At 45.5% G+C, this 18,130-nt stretch overlaps 1 protein-coding gene across 12 annotated transcripts in view; it reads left to right on the plus strand.

The window, feature by feature from the left end:
* The window catches only part of ppfibp1b (PPFIA binding protein 1b), a 35,720-nt gene that overhangs the window by 15,974 nt on the left and 1,616 nt on the right, over nucleotides 1-18,130 (plus strand). For 4 of the 12 annotated variants that reach the window (XM_049009799.1, XM_049009797.1, XM_049009798.1 and 1 more), the window contains 24 exons: nucleotides 2,292-2,378; nucleotides 2,493-2,606; nucleotides 3,242-3,373; nucleotides 4,362-4,454; nucleotides 4,870-4,962; nucleotides 5,577-5,688; nucleotides 6,994-7,038; nucleotides 8,384-8,445; nucleotides 8,560-8,644; nucleotides 8,783-8,916; nucleotides 9,368-9,459; nucleotides 9,770-9,820; nucleotides 9,963-10,017; nucleotides 11,497-11,659; nucleotides 12,047-12,079; nucleotides 13,361-13,502; nucleotides 14,752-14,883; nucleotides 15,016-15,166; nucleotides 15,438-15,549; nucleotides 15,918-16,006; nucleotides 16,614-16,736; nucleotides 16,860-16,985; nucleotides 17,271-17,459; nucleotides 17,895-18,053. In XM_049009799.1, coding sequence (XP_048865756.1) covers nucleotides 2,292-2,378; nucleotides 2,493-2,606; nucleotides 3,242-3,373; nucleotides 4,362-4,454; nucleotides 4,870-4,962; nucleotides 5,577-5,688; nucleotides 6,994-7,038; nucleotides 8,384-8,445; nucleotides 8,560-8,644; nucleotides 8,783-8,916; nucleotides 9,368-9,459; nucleotides 9,770-9,820; nucleotides 9,963-10,017; nucleotides 11,497-11,659; nucleotides 12,047-12,079; nucleotides 13,361-13,502; nucleotides 14,752-14,883; nucleotides 15,016-15,166; nucleotides 15,438-15,549; nucleotides 15,918-16,006; nucleotides 16,614-16,736; nucleotides 16,860-16,985; nucleotides 17,271-17,459; nucleotides 17,895-18,053 — 2,574 coding nt within the window. The remainder of the gene's footprint in view (nucleotides 1-2,291; nucleotides 2,379-2,492; nucleotides 2,607-3,241; nucleotides 3,374-4,361; nucleotides 4,455-4,869; nucleotides 4,963-5,576; nucleotides 5,689-6,993; nucleotides 7,039-8,383; nucleotides 8,446-8,559; nucleotides 8,645-8,782; nucleotides 8,917-9,367; nucleotides 9,460-9,769; nucleotides 9,821-9,962; nucleotides 10,018-11,496; nucleotides 11,660-12,046; nucleotides 12,080-13,360; nucleotides 13,503-14,751; nucleotides 14,884-15,015; nucleotides 15,167-15,437; nucleotides 15,550-15,917; nucleotides 16,007-16,613; nucleotides 16,737-16,859; nucleotides 16,986-17,270; nucleotides 17,460-17,894; nucleotides 18,054-18,130) is intronic. The other 8 variants (XM_049009802.1, XM_049009801.1, XM_049009804.1 and 5 more) reach the window with 8 other exon arrangements.

An 18,130-nucleotide genomic window follows, 5' to 3' on the forward strand; every position in this document is an offset into this window, starting at 1 on the left:
CTTAGTTCGCTCTAGCTAAAATACTGTAGTATTCATACATTTCTTCTGTTCTAAATAAGTAGTGCTGAAGGGAAAAAGTTTCTTCTTGTCTATTAATCGCAGCAGAAAATTTTATCTGAATGAATTTGTTTATGAAAGTGGTTTATGTACCAGTCATTAATAGTAAGTGATGAAAAAAGTACATTAGAAAAATTCAACAACAACATCTCATCAGAAATCATGGCCTAATTGCTCGTATCACTGTGCAGTGATGTGATTGGTGTATGGAATTCAGTAGAAGAAAATAGTTTGTACATTAAACTGCTCACTACAATGTCTATGGATTAAATTCAAAGACTGGGTCATGATTTCTGGTGAGACATTGCTGTTGAATCAATTTTTCAAATTTGTTTTTCTGGCACTTCTTCACTCTCACTATTAGTGAGAAACCGAGCGAATATCTTTAAAACTAAGCAACTCCCAGGAACAACCTACATGGAAAGACAACACTGAAGCCCCACTAAAATGCATCTTTTTTTAGTTTTGGTGAACTGCCCCTTTAAGGCTGGTAAGCCTTTCTACATCAGTCTGGGCCACTTTGTCCCCGTTTCACGGCAGCCAGGCTGCGTCTGGTGAGCCTTCCCTGGTATGTGTCCTAAACGCAGTAGCCCGTCCTTGGAAGCAACAAGCAGTGCTGCAAGGGGGCCCCTCCGTGTCGTCTGGGTTACATCAGACCCGGCGATGTAACCATGCTCATGTGAAAGCTTCAAATGTAGTGGAACAAAGTGGTCCTGGAGTCAGGCATCAGGATAGGGCTGAAGGCAGCGCTGTGTGTGTTTGGAAGGGGAGCCCATAAATATTACAAAAAAAAAACAAAACAGTCTGTCCTCCACTTTATTATAGGCCTGATTTTCAACCGTCTGCCTCTCTGTCTGCCTCTTTCTCTCTCTCACTGTGGTTGAGGATGGATTGATGCTACCAAAGAGAAGGCCGCTGTCTGGCATGATATTTGCAGCTTTAGAGCTGATCTGGTCTACAGGGACCTTCCCAAAATGCCCCCCTTTGAGCCCCTTTCTGTAACAGTTTTTCCTCCCAAACACCTAACGGGCTTTGCGGTCTTACCTCATTCACATACAAATAAAACCAACCTTGGGGTTTCCGTCGCATGGCTGCCTCTCGGGGCCCTTAAAGCGAAACACGCATGACGGAGTGTTTGAGGTGGCCAGATGTGGAATGGAAACATTTTTCTCTCAATTCAAGCCATTCTCTTTGTCATATTGATGCAATGTGGGTAAATTTAATACTGGTGAAATCATCAGGGAATGTTAAAAAGATCATAATTTCTTACCAGAAACAGTGTACCTGAACTTTTTCGAAACGCCTCTAAATATGTGAGTAGCTGCCAAATATGCAGCCAGTTAGGATGCAGTGGAATGCAGTGTGTCATCCCAGAGCATATGGCTCAGTTTGGCTTAGCAGGAATCATGTGTTTTTTGTTTTTCAGTGCATGTTCACCTCCCTGCCACCATGAACTTGGTAAACACGTCAGTTTGACCTTAGCAGGATCCTCTGAATGGTTTTGGAGACAGGAATATGTATTCTGTGCCTGGGTACATTTGTATTAGCATTTCTGTGTGTGTTATAAGAGCTCTTGTCCTATAACTGGAACACTTATAACCGTAGTTGCTTTGCTGTGGTGTGCAAGTGAGTGGTGGTCTTGCCCTGCAGCTCCAGGCCTGTACATTCATATCCGGCGCTGCAATACAGCTGTGTTACACTGTCACGGTCTCCCCCATCCTTATGGGTTTCCCCTGGCGACTCGGCTTTCCTCCTGTAACACCAGCATCGGTAGAGGGACCAATAAACAAACATGCCCAGCAATTGTCTGCCCTGAGCCCTGTGCTTCCTGTGATTTGCTGTATGTTACTGTAATGATTATATTAGACTGATGGATGAAGGAAATAGTTGGGAAGCTACTGCTGTTTTGAACACACATGAAAACTCATTCATCTGTGGTTGGGCTCACAGCAAGCAATGTTGAAATGTGTATTGGTCCATTCAGAAATCCTGACACCTTCACTAGTCACCTGAATTACCTTTTCTACAGAGTCCAAAGCATGGAAATCAGCAGGGGTTACAGATCTGACTCTAAACTGTGTAGTTTATCTCCCAGATAGTCATGTGTCATTTCAGGCACATATAAAGACTGGCTGAATTGCTCATTTGTACTGTGTTTTTATAAAAACTAAGGCTAAAATACATAAACACGTCAAATTAAAATAGTCTGTCTCCATTCTTATTTCCTTATTTAGACAAACGGACACATTTCTCTTGGGGGTGATGTCTACCAGGAGAGACTTGGACGATTGGAGAGTGACAAAGAGTCGCTGATCTTGCAGGTGAGCTGCAAAATGCTGTATTTCCATCCCTTAGTTAAGAGTCTGTTACGTGGTGTGAAGTATCTTGAGATTTGCAGTTGCATACAGTTGCGATATGCATGTGTGGCTCTGCAGGTGAGTGTGCTGACAGACCAGGTGGAAGCGCAAGGAGAAAAGATCCGGGACTTGGACCTGTGCCTTGAGGAACACCGGGAAAAGCTCAATGCAACAGAGGAAATGCTGCAACAGGTGACCCTCCTACCCAGTCATTTCTGATCATGTCTGCCTCAGTAAAACCTGGTTAGCTTTAAGTGGGCTAATTAGAACTTAAGAATAGAGCAATGGAAAATATTCTTCCTTGTTGTACTCTAGTCAAAGAGTCTGAAATGATAATCTATTTTTATTATTTCAACAGTTTTGCTTTTGACACATGCTCTGTCCTTATGCTAATTGTGGGAATTATAATAATTTCTTTCATTAACCAAATTTCTTTCATTAAACATTGTATATAGTTTGAAATGCATTACTCCAGTCTAACAGGCAAGTATACATTCAGCGAGACTTACAGTTCAACTCAATGGGAATATGTGAAACTCTATATTACTACAATAGAACTTTGCTGAAACACACATGCTGTTTCAGTGTTTTCCCACTTCAGATGAACCTGATGACTGGACCAGTTACTTGTAATGTAACATTTCTTCAGTTACTGTGGATGAAACTAACCATAACCAACTTTCCATTCTGGGTTCTGTTCAATTCCAGTTCTGCTTGCTGGTGGCAAAATGGGTTAAACAAGATTAACCAAAGAGTAATTGCCCGTATGATAATCACGTTGTTGTTGTTACAGCTGGGTATTATGCCGTGCCTTTGGTTACCTTCAGGAGCTGTTGAGCAGAAACTCTCTGGAGACGCAGAAGTTGGCCCTGATGGCTGAGGTCTCCAACCTGAACATGAAGCTCACCACCATGGGGAAGGACCAGCTGGAATTTGATGATAGGTTCAGGGACAGTGAGGTGAGGGCTGGTGTTTCTCATGGTGTCTCACCATTGACTCTTACTCTATCTTGAGTGAGAGCCTGAGCATTTGATGAACATAATGGCCTGAAGTATGTGCAGGTTTACACTTGATATCATTGACCTTACTTAGGTAGAAGACTAAATGCTCCTAAACCATCCACCCATCTTGCTTAACTGCTTACTTGTCACAGTGACAAGGGGCACTCTGTTCGAGGTGCTTGTCCTTTGCACGGAAATCAGTAACGGTCCTAACACCACGGACATGTTAGACTCCAGTCAAGCTGAACTGCATGTTTTTGGACTGCAGGACAATATTGCTGGACCTGCAGGATCTACTGGTGTTAAAAACTGACTTTCCTTTAATAGGTCACTCAAGTGCTTGGTTCAGATGTGGGTCACCGGAACCAGTCATATGAACCATTTTAACTAAAGTGGCATTAACTAAACCATTTTATGGCAAAAGTTATTTTTTAAAACTACCCTAACAGTCAGGAATGTATAAGTGTCAAAGCTGCTCTTTTTCATATCTGTGCCCCGGGCGGATATCTGGCGAAGGGCTAATATCTAATTTCCCTGGGAGAGCTCACAAACTTTGTATAGATGACTTTTTTCTTGAGAGTGGGTGGCTGTACCCAAAAATTGTTGTAGCAGTGCTCAGCATTGATTAGCCCATTGCACACTTAAAGTGCTCCTGAAAGGCTTGACTTTTTTAACCTTAACCAGAGATATTTTTTCTTCCTCTGTGCCTCCGTTTCCTGTGTTTACTCTCTTTTTTTCTACATTGACTTACAGCTGTGTAGGAATGAAATGACTGGTTGTTTGGAGCTAGCTTTGGTTCCACAGGAACCAGGAGTGATGAGCGTGTGCTTCCATGTGCTACGTGCTCTGTGTTAGCTCGCTATCAACTCAATAATAGTTTGGCCCCTAGGTTTGTAAGTCACTCTCTCTGGTCATGTTCCTGAACTGGATTTCTCTGTCTCCCCAGGGATTGATCCAGGAAATCAGTGACCTGAGGTACAGAGTGAAAGAAATGGAGGACGAACGACTCCAGTATGAGAAAAAACTGAAATCCACCAAGGTCAGGATTTCCCTGTACTCGGTGGATTTGCGTTACTGTGTGCTTATGTGCAGTCATGCACCATGTATTTATTAAGTGACTTATAATTTCCAGCTCTTAATGCACCTAAATTTTTAATGGGTAAGTCGGTTTATATAATCTGTAGGTATAGCCTTTCTGGGACTTGAACCAACAACCTCCACGAGTGATTGTTCTTAAACTGCGCACTGCTATGCCACTCTTCTTTCTTGAGTTATATCTTTACAAATATGACAATTAAAATAGGGAACTGGGACTTAAACGATGTAATTGTTGAAGGTATTTTTTTTAATAACTCTTAATTTCTTTTCTGCACTTGTTCGTTCTTCCTTCCTATCGCTGTCATTATTAATTTTACCTTTTCTGTTTCTCCCTTTGCTAACTGCTCTGCTGCTAGTCTCTAATGGCTAAACTCTCTAGCCTGAAAATCAAAGTTGGGCAGATACAATATGAGAAACAGAGGAAGGACCTCAAAATCCAAGCCCTGAAGGTGTGGTTTTCACTGGCCTCTCGTGTTCCTGACCTGCCCATGTGTTTTGACTTCCTGCATGCTCCGGTTTTATTACCGTGAAATTGCACGGGAGCAGGCCAGTGTGACTGCAACTGGGATGGTTGAAGTTCCAGTTCTGTTAGGGGTTGGCCCAAGCAGTGCTCTCTGGATTTCTGTTTGAACCAAGGAACATTTCCAGAAAGTCTCTAAACTCCACATGGCATGAGATGGCACTGCTTACTGCGAAAGTTCTGTCAAAGGAAGATTAAGCTCTGAAACTGTGCATTTTAAACACTTTCAGTCAGATAATGAAGAGTGTGGTCATTGATTTTAAATGACTTTGAATTGGAAGTTGAAGCCCAATTTGAAGAGCTTGTGGTGATGGAGATGTAGGGATCCCAGAAGGGATCATTGACCTCGGTGGATGACAGATTACGCTAAGTTCGATGGAGCCCCTAAAGCCTGCTGTTGAGGACTTCTGTAGGTGCACATTTGAGGCGACTCGAGTGCAGTCGGTGCTTTTGCATGCTGTTCGCCTGCTGTCAGAAGCGATTGGTTGCTGCCGGGGGCTTCTGGGTGGGCATGGAACTCTAATGCTGTCCTGCGTCGGACAGGATGACCTGGGAGCATTGAAGAGGCAGCTGGAAAACCGAGACGTAGAGCTGGAGAGACTGCAGGGCGAGGCGCAATTCCAATCGATGGAAAGCAGGGAAGGAGCGGAGAAAGGTGAGAGCGTGCTCGGATACACGCTGGCACGATTCCCAGCTCCACACAAGTGTGTGAAATTCGCTCCAAAAATGTGCACCAACCCATACATGCACAAGCCCAGAGTACTTTGTCATTGCCAGATGTGATACAGTGAACGTCATTATATAAGCCCTTTATACTGCTTTACTGGATATTAATTCTAAAAATAATTTATGGAATCTTAAATGTCAGTCTGGATTAAGGCTTCCTAATGAGTCAACCTGTTTCTGAAATAATGGTTTTAGTTTTCATTACGCTTGTTGTTATAACTTGTGTTCTTTGTACAAACAGTTTGAGACATGGCAGAATGAACAGATCAGGGTTTCCTAACCCTGTTCCTGAGGACCCCATGTAAATCCTGAGTTCTCTTTAATTAACTCCGTAATAAGGCTTAGGGAACCACTGATGGAGGTGTCGCATCTAGCAAAATTTGCAAGGCCCTTCCAATGTGTTTAGAGCTAGATTTGTGCAATAAGGTGTCTGTCCGTTGAGCAGACAATGGAGGTACAGCCTTAATAGGATGCCAGTCTACCACAGGACATGTATGCACGCTATGGGAAATTTAAGCCTGGAACACACCAAGCGGATTTTCGGGCTGTCCGGCTGTCAATGAAAGGTGGTGACAGCCTGTCATGCCGGTGTGTGCGGCAAGGCCGGACATAGTCTGTCCTCGTCGGTGCTGTTTTGGCCGATTTTTAGCATATTGATTTGGTATCGAAGCTCTGATTGGGATGTATGTTAGTCATCGACTCTAGTCATGCTGGTACGTGCTGGAGCAAATTTTGACAATGGTGATCGCACGTCGGCCACGATGCTAGTGTTTTGCCATCGACTTGACTACCTAGCTTGAGGGACACCATTCCATTTAATCGTAATCCTTTTATACTGTGAGAACAGGGAGAACCTGCACACCAGGTGTTCATCACTATGCTACCCTAATCAACTGTTTAATGTTTGGCTTATTTAGTCTCTCCACCCCAATCCAGAAGATGTTTTTATTTAATAGGAGTAACATTTCACACGTGTAAAAACACCGCAGCCGGAAAAAATGCGGCGGAAGCTGGGAAATGCAGAAATTGCAAAGGGGGGTATCGAGGGGGCCTTTGAGAATTCAATCAACAGCTTCATTAGGACTGCAGCCAAAGGACCAGGATACCTATGGGGTCCTTAGGGTCAGTGTTAAGAAACTCCTAAGTTGGTGTTTGTATACATACAGATCTGCAGATTGTTAAATGAGCATTTTGCACAAAGCGAATCATTTTAACCAACCTGTGTCTTGCTCAGTCTTCCCCACAGATGAGTCTTATAAAAAGAAGCTGAAAGAAAAACGTAAGGGAGGGAGCAGGCTGGGGGGGGGGTGGGTGATCGTATGGTTATCTCTCCATGTCTCTGTCTGCTGTTTTCATAGTTTGCATGTACAGGCAAAACCCGACCTGCTGTTGTGCTGTTCGTAGCTTACGGGCGAGACTCCTGTCACCCACCTCTGTCTTCTGAGGAACATTTGAACCATTTCAGGGACCTTTACGTACCAGTGCCAACTGTGTCTGAATCAGTTGGCCTCTGTGGAAAAACAGGAAAAACAGTTTGCTATTTGTAGCGAAATAGTGGCTTTATCATTAAGTGTCGGCGTGTGTGTGTGTGTGGGAGGGGGGTACTCCAGAACTGGATAACATCTGGAGGCACTGGAATGTTATTTTTACACATTTTGCTGAGCGATAGGACCAAGGGTGGGGTGTAGCCGAGCAGCTACAGAGTTGTGGATTCACACTTTGTGTCTGACCGACGTATGTTCTCCTCAATTCTATAGGCATGTGCCTCTGTTGTTTTTGTTGTACCTAAACATTGCACGTTCTTGATATTGTGTGTGTGTTTCAAGTCTAGGTGGTAATTAAATATCTTTTTTGCATGATGCAGCCCTTTGTCCTGTATTTTGGATATCCGCATGTAAGGGAGGGCTTCCTTTACTGGGGGAAATGCATCATAAATAAATAAAGAAACTTCCATCCACATGTCTGACTTGCATTTGTAAGTCAGGAAGTGCCTCTAGCATTCAGAAAATGGTTTAGGATGTAAAGACATTTGCGTAGGCATTTGTGTATGATGTACACATTGTGGAATCCAGCATGTATCTCTGTTAGTGTTAGAGGATCCTTCTAGTGCTAGTGATCCTTCCAGCATGATTATAAATAATGAAGGGAAAGCTCACTCTAGGTGGGATGAATTTTAAATAGACTGGGTTAGTCCTCCAGGATCTTGGCTTGGCAGCCATATTGGTTCATTCCGGGATTAGCGTCTGTCGCCGTGCACGCTCTCTGTGGATGCTCCTCAGCCACACTTAGCTGCCTCTGTCCTTCCTGCTCTTGTGGCTGTGCCCCCCCCCCCCCCCCCCCCCCCCCCAAAGCTGTCCAGTCCCACCCTTGTATCCTGCCCTGCCCCCTACTGGCACGCGCAGCTAACACGTTTTCTCGCGGCGCCGCCATCACATGCTGTCACCAGGCTCTGCCGAAAACTCCTCTAGGCATGTGCTCTGTGTTAAACACTGTCCGCCCCATCCAAAGATCTGGGCTTCTCCCATGTCATTGTTTGTCTGGACCTCTGTGTCCCACGTCTCGAGATTCTGAGCTAGATCCAGGCTCCTTTTACACTTAAATTTACTTTAATCCCTCGCCCTTAGACTTCGAAGTACAGAAAATGAAGAAGGCTGTGGAGTCACTGATGGCGGCGAACGAGGAGAAGGTTGGTTGAACTCTGTAGCCTGACGCCGTTTCTGTGCCGACGGCGTTGCCTGGGTTACGTCATCTGCCAAGTAACGTTCTGATTCTGCTGCCGCTGTTCTACGGCTGTCCCTAGGATCGCAAGATCGAGGAGCTACGACAGTCGCTAAACCGCTATAAGAAGGTCCAAGACATGGTGATGTCCGTACAGGGAAAGAAAGGTGTGGGAAAAACCACCACCAGGGGGCGTTAGTCACTACAAACATTCTAATCAGAGTGAAGGGAATTCCATTTACGTTAGTAGGAATTCCCTTTAATAGGAATTCCTAGCCCATTGACATGTGATAAATCACTTTTAGACAAACTGAAAGACGGGGACAGTGATGAGACCTACAGTGACATCTCTGCATCTCTGATGGCTTCTGTGGCTGCTGAGCTGGAGAAGCCATCCTCCCCGGTGTTTGAGGACATGACCAGAAAAAGCCCAGATGAGGTATCTCCTCCAGCATCCAAATGGTTCCACAAGCCAAGAGTGTCTGATGCTCAAACCTTAAGGATGGCTTCTTAATGTGGCTAGTGACCCTGATAGCTGTACGAGTTTATTCAATTTTTTGTCTTATTTTTTTTCCGCTCAAGACAGGTTTTTAATCACGGAAATTGGCACACAGTTCATATTTATGGCTACATGCTAAGTACCGCACAGTTATGTAAAAGTTCTGCTGACAAACTTATCAAAAAGTGCAGTACACACTGTCAGACTGAGCTAATAAAGTCAGTGCCTCACCTGCTAGGACGTCTGTTAATGTCATGAAAGTAGGTAACTTCTGGCATTGTCTTGGCAAATTTGGAGATGTTGATGGCCCTGAAATGAAAGCTCTCTCCATTCTCTCTCTTTCTTTACCCTACTCTTTCTCCACTTTCTCTCCTCATTGTTCTATATGAAGCGAGCACCATGCCCTGACCTCCTCCATGGATCTCCAACCGTGTACAAGGCCTCCTCCGAGACGAACGTAGACAAGGTCCCTGGAGATGGCAGGTGAGCTTTACTGTAACCCATTTGTATGTTCCTGTGTCCTGTCCTGTCAGGAACACTTTATGTTAATCTCTGTCACCTTCAGATTTGTCACTTCCCTGTGTCAGCAAACTATCACATAATGGTATGAATGTAGTACATGATACCATGATGTTTTCTCTTAGATAATTCATATCACGATTGTCTAAAATGAAAAATCAGATTACGGCAGACCCTTTGAAGACGGAGAACAGGATTCGCAGTAACATTCCTACCTAGCTGCTCCAGTCCCATCCATGTTAACAGCTCAACACCTCTGTTTTCGTTCCTGCAGTACCTTGGCAGTGTCAGTTACCCAGAAATCTGCATTGTGCGACAGTTTGCAGTGAGTGCACTCTTCAGGCACTGGGTTTTCTATCTTGAGGCTTTCTTCTGTGGTTTTGCTCTGGGATGAAGGTCATCATTCAGTCACTCCTGTATGAAGACATGCCAGTTACTTCTGACCAATGTGGGATTTCTCTTTGCAGGTCAGAAAGTATTGTCAAGGCAGGCAGTGTGGACAACCTGGACAGCGCTGAGAAGGTTAGGAGGATCTCGCCCCATTCTACGCAGCTGACAGAGTGAATGTTACTATGTTTGTTTCAACGAGTGGGCAACATGTAAACAGAGTAGAAATTTTTCTAAATTAATGTCTATCCTATAGCTTCTTGATCTCTGACAATGGTGAGCTCTCAGTATGATCAATCAGAAATAGAGGTAGACATCCGTATCACCTCATAGGCAGGGGCAGGAATGTTTTTTTCTGGGTCTCCACCACTGTACTAATCAGAAACTGAAATCCAAAATGTCTGTTCTGATGGCAGAAAGTACAGATTCAGCAGAAAATGTGAAGTGTGTGTGTGCCTATGAGGAATGTGCACGCGTGGGGGAGGTTTTGCTTTCCGTGCTCATGTTTCACCACGTGTGTACGTGTGCCAAAGGCGTGTCTCTGACCACAAGGAGAGCCTGTTCAATGAGACTGTGCCCTTTAGCAAAGCTCATGCTGAAGCCCCAGATGGAGCAGAACAGCCTGCTGTGAACACCTGGAATCAGTCACCGCTGTTTAGTGTGTCAGCAGTCCTCCTCCAAAATAGAGAAAAGCACTAAAACATCAGTTCTTACTGATTACTTGATACTTTTTTGTCAAATATTAATAGAGAGATTTTAATTTCACTAGGTTTTTAAACCACAGCTGTCTGGTAAAATCATCTTTCAGTTGCATTTCCGTCACTGTGTATCCCGCAGCCTTACTAAACCTGATCTTCCCTAATAATAATGTTGATTAAATAAAATATCTGCTTTCAAAATAACCTGAGGTCCACACACAATACTCGGTCAATGTTTATCAGTTGGTTATTTCCTCTCTTTTATAAATGAATGTGAATGGACATCTACTTACATTAGTCATAGGAAGTTTTGTTTTGACACAAGGTCCTTTAGCACCCCCTGCAGGGATTATGATGCACTGCTGCACATCCTTTCTGTGCTGGACATCTAGTGGCAAGTTGTTTTAGGGTTATTTTGGAGGTGTGTCTTTGGTGCAGATGGGCTCGTCACGTTATTGTTTAAAATGTGTTTAGCCTGACAATGTTTCCGTCTCAGCAGAGTAATGGAAATATTAATCTTCAATTAAGTTATCTCCCATAATGGCCTGGTCATTTGCAGTGACATTCATCCTAGGTATTATTCAACTGCATATATGGTACGGGCTCAGGAAGGGGGGGGGGCACACAACAATGGACTTGCACAATTTAGAGACACCAGTTCACATGTCTTTAGGCTGGGGGAGGGGGTGGGGGGTATTGGGAAACCTAGAGGACATCCATATGACGGAGGGAGTGCATGCAATCTCCACAAAGAGAGTAGAGGTGAGATTCAGACCATCAACCCTGTGGGTGTGAGACAAGTGCTGCCCCTTGTGGTGATTCAGTGTCTGCAAATGTACAAAGTTTTGTATAGCATTAATGGCGTCCCATTATTCTTGCTTTACCTGGCGTGAAACGCGATTCCTCCGTCCTGTAGAGCAAAAGCAGCGATGCGGCGGACACCATCGCCAGCTTGCCGCCCAAGTCCCCCACCCCCGCCGAAGACGAAAGCTTCGGCTCCAGGAAAGCTCGCTCGTCATTCGGCCGTGGCTTCTTCAAGATCAAGGGGGGCAAGAGGACGGCCAGCGCCCCGAATCTGGGTGAGGGCCGTCCGCCCACGGTGCAGTCGCCTCCCCCTCGGTTTGCACTCTCCCGTTGGGTGATTCACGTCGTTTCTGAAGCATTGTGAGATTTTCTTTCAGCTGCCTTTTCAGGTACCTCTCACCTGCAGTGGAGCAAGAGAGGGTAATATGCAGGAAAGTGCCTGGCTTCAAAGCAGGGCCTGCTTCTTGTTCCCACTTGGCTGTCCAGTGTGTCAGTAGTGTGGAAACAAGCCGAACTTTGTACAGTTGGGCATGTGTGTGTGGCATTTCCTCACTCCTGTATTTGTGGTGACAGTGTCGCTCCCTAAATGACCTCTCCGTCCCCACTACCCTCTGTCCTTGTCACCCTGTAACCCGTGTCCTCTGCCGTGTCCTGTCCTGAAGACCGTGGCCGGAGTGCGAGCGTGCCGACGTTAGGTACAGTACGGGATCCCGCCGCTGAAGGCCTTGCAGTATGGCCCAGCTGGGTACAAGCAAACAACTGGATGACCCCCCCCTCCTGTGATCTCTGGAATAATGTGAAGGCATTTAGCTTTACTGTTATGCTGGCAAAGCACACCAACATTATGCTGGCCTGAGTAGAATTATATGGGAGGGGTGGATTTTCTGTTTTATATTATTTTTTATGCATGTCAAAAGTTTAAAAACACTAAGTTGCCTACAGAGGAGAGTGATGGTGTCACATCACATGACCTGGCCACCTAACCTAAACACAGCAGAAATGGTTTGGGAGGAGTTTGACCAGAGTGTGAAGGAAAAGCAGCCAATGAGTGCTCAGCATATATGTGGGACCTCCTTCAGGACAGCTGGAAAAGCTTCCCAGGGGGCCACCTCATGAAACTGGCGTAGAGGAGAAAGTAGGGTCAGCAAGTCCCTGGAGCAGTTCAAGGGCCCAATGGTGGGATCACTCTGCTGATCCAGGGATTTGAACCAGCAACCTTCTGAGCCCCAACCCAAGCAGCCACCCCTCCAAACACATTTTCTTTTTGATTAATACTTTTTTGTTCAGTGCATAGTTAGGAGTAGGTGGTCATCTTAGAAGTACGTCAGCCTAGATAAGTTCTCTGAGATCATAAAAGGCTAACTTTGTCACCGCCCTCTTAAATATAATGTTTTTTAGTTGTACGCGTTACTGCCTTCATAATACTTCCCTCTCTTTAAAAATATCCAGTTGTTCTTTATCCACAATCGGACGTCATCTGCAATTATGCCACCTAAGTGAAGTAGTGTAAAGAACTGGCTTCTCTAAAGATGGGGTTCAGTCTTGGTTTTTTTTCCTTCCCATAATTCCATCCTGTGTGTGTCTATTCACCACCCATGGTTACTCTGGCATTCCTGGGGGCTTCCGTGTGCACTGTACCAGCACTCAGTGCTGGTTTTTTCTATCCAAATTCCAGAAATTGGCTATAATGTGTATTTTTTTTGCCTGCTTAAAGGTAATCCTGAAAATTGGTTGATTGGTTGAAAATTTCTTTGTAGAAGCTAATGTTCTGTTCAATTTCAGTGAAAAAATGTATATATAATTAAATTTTTTTATTAAGTTAAACCAGCACTGAATGTTGTCTTCTGTTTAGATGCCTCGGTGGTACTCTCGTGCCTTATGGGAAACGTAGTCTACTGATTAAAGCTGTAGTCATTGAATGAAAATTGTTGGAATTGTAGTTTTACCCAGTGTTAACCCTTTATGTGCATTTGCAGCAGAAACAGAGCGGGAGGGGACCGAGCACCTGGACCTAGCAGGAATGCCTCGTCGGACAGGTGACAGCGACAGCACTAACACCCTGCCTTCCTCGCCGGAGGGCAAGAAGAAATCCAAGGGGATCAAGAAGTTCTTCGGAAAGTGAGTTGGTTTTCAAAATGGTTTCTTCCACCAGCTGGTTTTCGTTAGAGGCAGCTCGTTAAATGACCATTAAACGGAAAGGTATGACTGCTGTTTGATTTTGAGGTGTAATTTCCTGGAATTTGAAGTACATTTTTGAAGTAACATGCATACGACCTCCCCGATTTTAAAAGCAGTTTAAACTGAAGTTCTTTGTACTGTAGTGCCTAATAACCATATTCTGTTACATACTTTTGTTGTCGTATAACTCTGTATTTTGGTTCAGCTCCTCCCTGACCATTTATGAGTATTAAGTTAAGTATGTTTTGGTCTGTCTTTGACACTCATTTTAAGTTCATTTTAACCTGAGGCCAACTTTCTCAGGATGATGATTGTGTTCAGGGAAAAAGCACGCTAATTTTATCCCAAGGGTGGTGACTAAACACATCTCCCAGCATGCATTTGGTTAAAAGCGTGTAGCCTAGGGCCAGTCAGAGATGGTGCAAAGAACAAGTGTTTAAAGCTCACGTCAGAACCTACATCCTAAAGCAGTGTTTCTCAACCCCAGTCCGTGAGGATCCCCAGTCAGTCCGTGTTCTTGCGGACCATCCTCTTGCCCCCCTTGATCTTGGGGAAGCCACAACTGAAGGACGAGCGAGTTTTCCTGGAGCCAATGCATGCATTTCTGGTGGGGGTGGGAGACTTGGGTGGCAATGTGGACTGTCTGGCAGGGAGCTGGGAGGGAGCAAAAACATGAAGCATCTGGGGGTCCCTGAGGAAAATCCCTGAAAAATACACTGAGACACACTGTCATGATGATGCATATAAGCTGTACAGGGTTTTTTTTCCCTATTTTTTTGACTCACCAGATTGCATGTTAAGTGTTTCACCTGGAAGGAAAATATCCAGTATGAATTTATCTGGACAGGACAAAGCCCAGGAAAAGCAAGATTCAAAATGTATTGGTGTGTAGGACTGAATTCCAGCCCTACTGGTTATCTCGCTAGATTTGTATACATGGTGTTAAAATTTCTGAGAATCAAAAGATTATCAGTTTATTGCAAATGATCATCAAACTACAAAAAGTTTCTACAGAAAAATAAAAAAATTCTACAGTAGGATATTTTGAATATTCCATCTTCCATGACTACTTATTCAGTACTGGGACACAGTGAGGTTTGAACCATTTTTTAGAATATTTATGGTTACAGTAATAAATCATAATTAATTATGACTACAATGTACTCAATGCAAATAATTGCTTCTGTAGGTTGAAGAGAAGTCAGTCCACGACCTTCAACCCCGACGACGACATGTCCGAGACGGAGTTCAAGCGGGGTGGCGTGAGGTCAACCGCTGGGCCCAGGCTTGGCTGGTCACGTGACCTGCAGAACACCAAAAAGTGAGTATTTGTTAAAGGGCCGTATCTTGTCATGTGATTTGCCATGTGGAATGGCTGTAAAGGGGGTGTTCTGGCGGCTGGTTGCCTATTTCTGTGACTGAGATGAGGGCATCCCTCTCCTCTCTGTTGCAGCGAGTTGGACGCGCCCTTTGCCAGGTGGACGAAAGAGCAGGTGTGCAGCTGGCTGCAGGAGCAGGGCCTGGGCATGTACGTTCCTCAGGCCAGGCACTGGGTGCTCTCCGGGCAGACTCTACTGCAGGCGTCCCAGCAGGACCTGGAGAAGGTGGGCTTTGCTCACTAGCAGTTTGACAAGTTCAAGTGTGTGTGTGATTTTACAAATATCTGTATCATATGCTGCTAGCATAATATATAAAGCAGGGGTAGTAGGTGGTGTAACGGTTAAAGAACATTGACCCTTTATAGCTCTATATTGTGTAGATTTGAAAGAGCAGATTGATTGCCTTGAATTAAATATGGCATATTGCTTATTTTCCTTGTGTAGAATGTAAATGTTGACCTGGTTTCTAACTGACTGCCCACCTCCCACCACATAGGAGATGGGCATCAAGCACCCCCTCCACAGAAAGAAGCTCCAGCTGGCCCTGCAGTCGCTGGGCTCTGAGGAGGATGATAACAAGGGCAAGCTGGACTACACCTGGGTGGCCAGTGAGTGACCTCTGCAGTACTGCTGCCCCTGGGGCGCCTCTGTGTATAAAGGTGGTTCTCCCGAGGAAGGGTTAATACTGTAGCCAGTGTTTTTCCATCTGGTTCTTGGGAAGCCATAGCTGGTCTATGTTTTTGCTCCCTCTGAGCCCCCTGTCAGGCTTCACATTTTTGCTCCCTCCCAGCTCCCAGTAGGAGCAAAAACGTGGACTGTCTGTGGGTCCCCAAAGAGCAAATTGGGAAGCACTGCCATGGCAACAGGACACCGCTGTCATAAGTGCAGGGATTCTGAGGGATTCCAAGTCTCTGTCCTTAATTCTGACTGCCCAGTGGCAGACTGTCTTCAGCAGGTCTACATGCTTCTCTTGCAGTGTGGCTGGATGACATCGGCCTGCCGCAGTACAAGACCCAGTTCGACGAGGGCAGGGTGGATGGGCGCATGCTGCACTACATGACTGTGGTAACTAAATGATTCGCATTGGGAGCAGGTGAACTGTGACGCCCCAGCCGGTGTGGTCAGACTGCATCTTGCCATTTTCTCGGGAAGGAATGTGTTTGTCATCCCGCACAGTTGAGGGTCTCCAAGTTTGGCTGACGGTTACTAGTCTGTGTTGTATCTAGTACTAGATGAAGCCCATTCTGAAGCAGCAAATATTAATTTATATGAGTCAGGCAATGTAAAATATTAGGGGGGGGATTTTCAACAAAGGGAAAAAGAACAAAAAGATTAAATAAATTTGCAGAAGGAAAATATGCTGCTTCATATTCTGGTTCTGTTTATATGGACGGCTGGTTGGCTATTTCTGTGGCTGAGATGAGGACATGTCGTCTAACCCCTCCCACGCTAGCGATGGGCAGCCTACAGTCTAGCCATGTTTCTTGTGACCTCTGTCTCACCCTTTACTTCCTGTTTACCTGGTATTACTCCTTCATTTTACAAAGTATTCCTGACCACGTTCCCCTGTAATTTTGTGTCGCCCGTATCACGATTGGCTGGGCCTCTGTATTTAGTGACCTTTGTGTAATTGCATGCTCATAAGCAACTGTATTGTACTGCGTATCCTCAGGATGACCTCCTGTCTCTGAAAGTGGGTAGCGTCCTCCATCATCTGAGCATCAAACGGGCCATCCAGGTGCTGCGCCTGAACCACTTTGAGCCGAACTGCCTGCGTCGGCGGCCCTCGGATGAGGTGTGGGAGCCGGCTCATTGGATGAGGCTTGGGTGGGGGTGTTGTCCGGCTGGCCATATGAAGGCTTGGTAGGAGGTTGTTTTTTTTTTTTCCCCCCACTCATTGTCCCCCATCCTGCCCCAGAACAATGTGACTCCAGCTGAGATTTCCCAGTGGACCAATCACCGGGTGATGGAGTGGCTGCGCTCTGTGGACCTGGCAGAGTATGCACCCAACCTGCGGGGGAGTGGCGTCCACGGGGGGCTGATGGTAAGGTGGGGGGGACCATGGCAGACCATGTGAAATTTACCTGTGCTTAATTACTCTGTTTAAAAGAATGGATTAAATCACCGGAGGTGGATGTTGAGGAGAAATGCTGTCAATGTAAGGATGGAGAAGGAGGAATGTGGCATTAGGAAGGTGACTAATGGCAGTTGTTAAGGGTCTTGGATGCTTATTTAAATATCGGCACCTCTTAAGGAATCTAAGTTCACTCTAGGTAGCTGGACGGTTGTGACTTTGCAGCCTGTATTACTAAAGGTCTCAAACCTGCAGGTCTTGGAGCCCCGGTTCAATGTGGAGACCCTGGCTCTGCTGCTTAACATTCCACCTAACAAGACCTTGCTGCGGCGTCACCTGGCCACACACTTCAGCCTTCTGATAGGCCGTGAAGCCCAGCAGACTAAGCAGGAGTGTCTGGAGGGACCTGACTACGTGCTGCTCACTGCGACTGCCAAAGTGAAGGTAGGCACTGTCTACGGACCGCTCCTTCCCATCGCATGGTTGTCGCTGCCCATTGGCTGCTCCTTCCCTCCCACACCAATAATAGTCTTTGCCTTTGGGCTGCTCCATCTCTCGTTGTATTGTATGCCTCGCTCTTTATCTGCTAGGATCAGTGAATGTGGGTCTTTGTCTAAATAATCAAGCAAAGAAACAAATTATATCTCACATATAATGTACACAATTTTCCAAATTGTCAAATATGTGCCAGCTTATGTGTGTATTGTGGGTTTACCCAGCTCTGCTGAAGTTTTTTCGAAGTTGCAAATCTGTACTGACATCTGGCAAAGACTATAATTGGTGTGTCTAGGGGTGCTTTTGGAATACATGAAATTCCTGTAGGGGAGGCTTACATGCCAGCGTGCTTATAGTCCAAACATTGCACATCATTCTCTACAGCCCCGGAAGCTGACCTTCGGGACCTTCGGTAGGCTACGGAGCAAGAGGCACGAGGAGAGCGAGGAGTACATCTGCCCCATGGACTTGGAGATGCCCAAGGGTAGCAGCTTTCTGAGAGGACACCGGATCTATGATGATGAGCTGGACCGGCTAGAGCAGGTAGGGCAGGACCCCATCGCAAAAGGGGGCAGCCTGGTTCATCTCGGCCAAGCGGTCCACATCACCTTGACTTTGGA

This window comes from Brienomyrus brachyistius, chromosome 3, assembly GCF_023856365.1.
Source record: "Brienomyrus brachyistius isolate T26 chromosome 3, BBRACH_0.4, whole genome shotgun sequence".
Lineage (NCBI taxonomy): Eukaryota > Metazoa > Chordata > Actinopteri > Osteoglossiformes > Mormyridae > Brienomyrus > Brienomyrus brachyistius.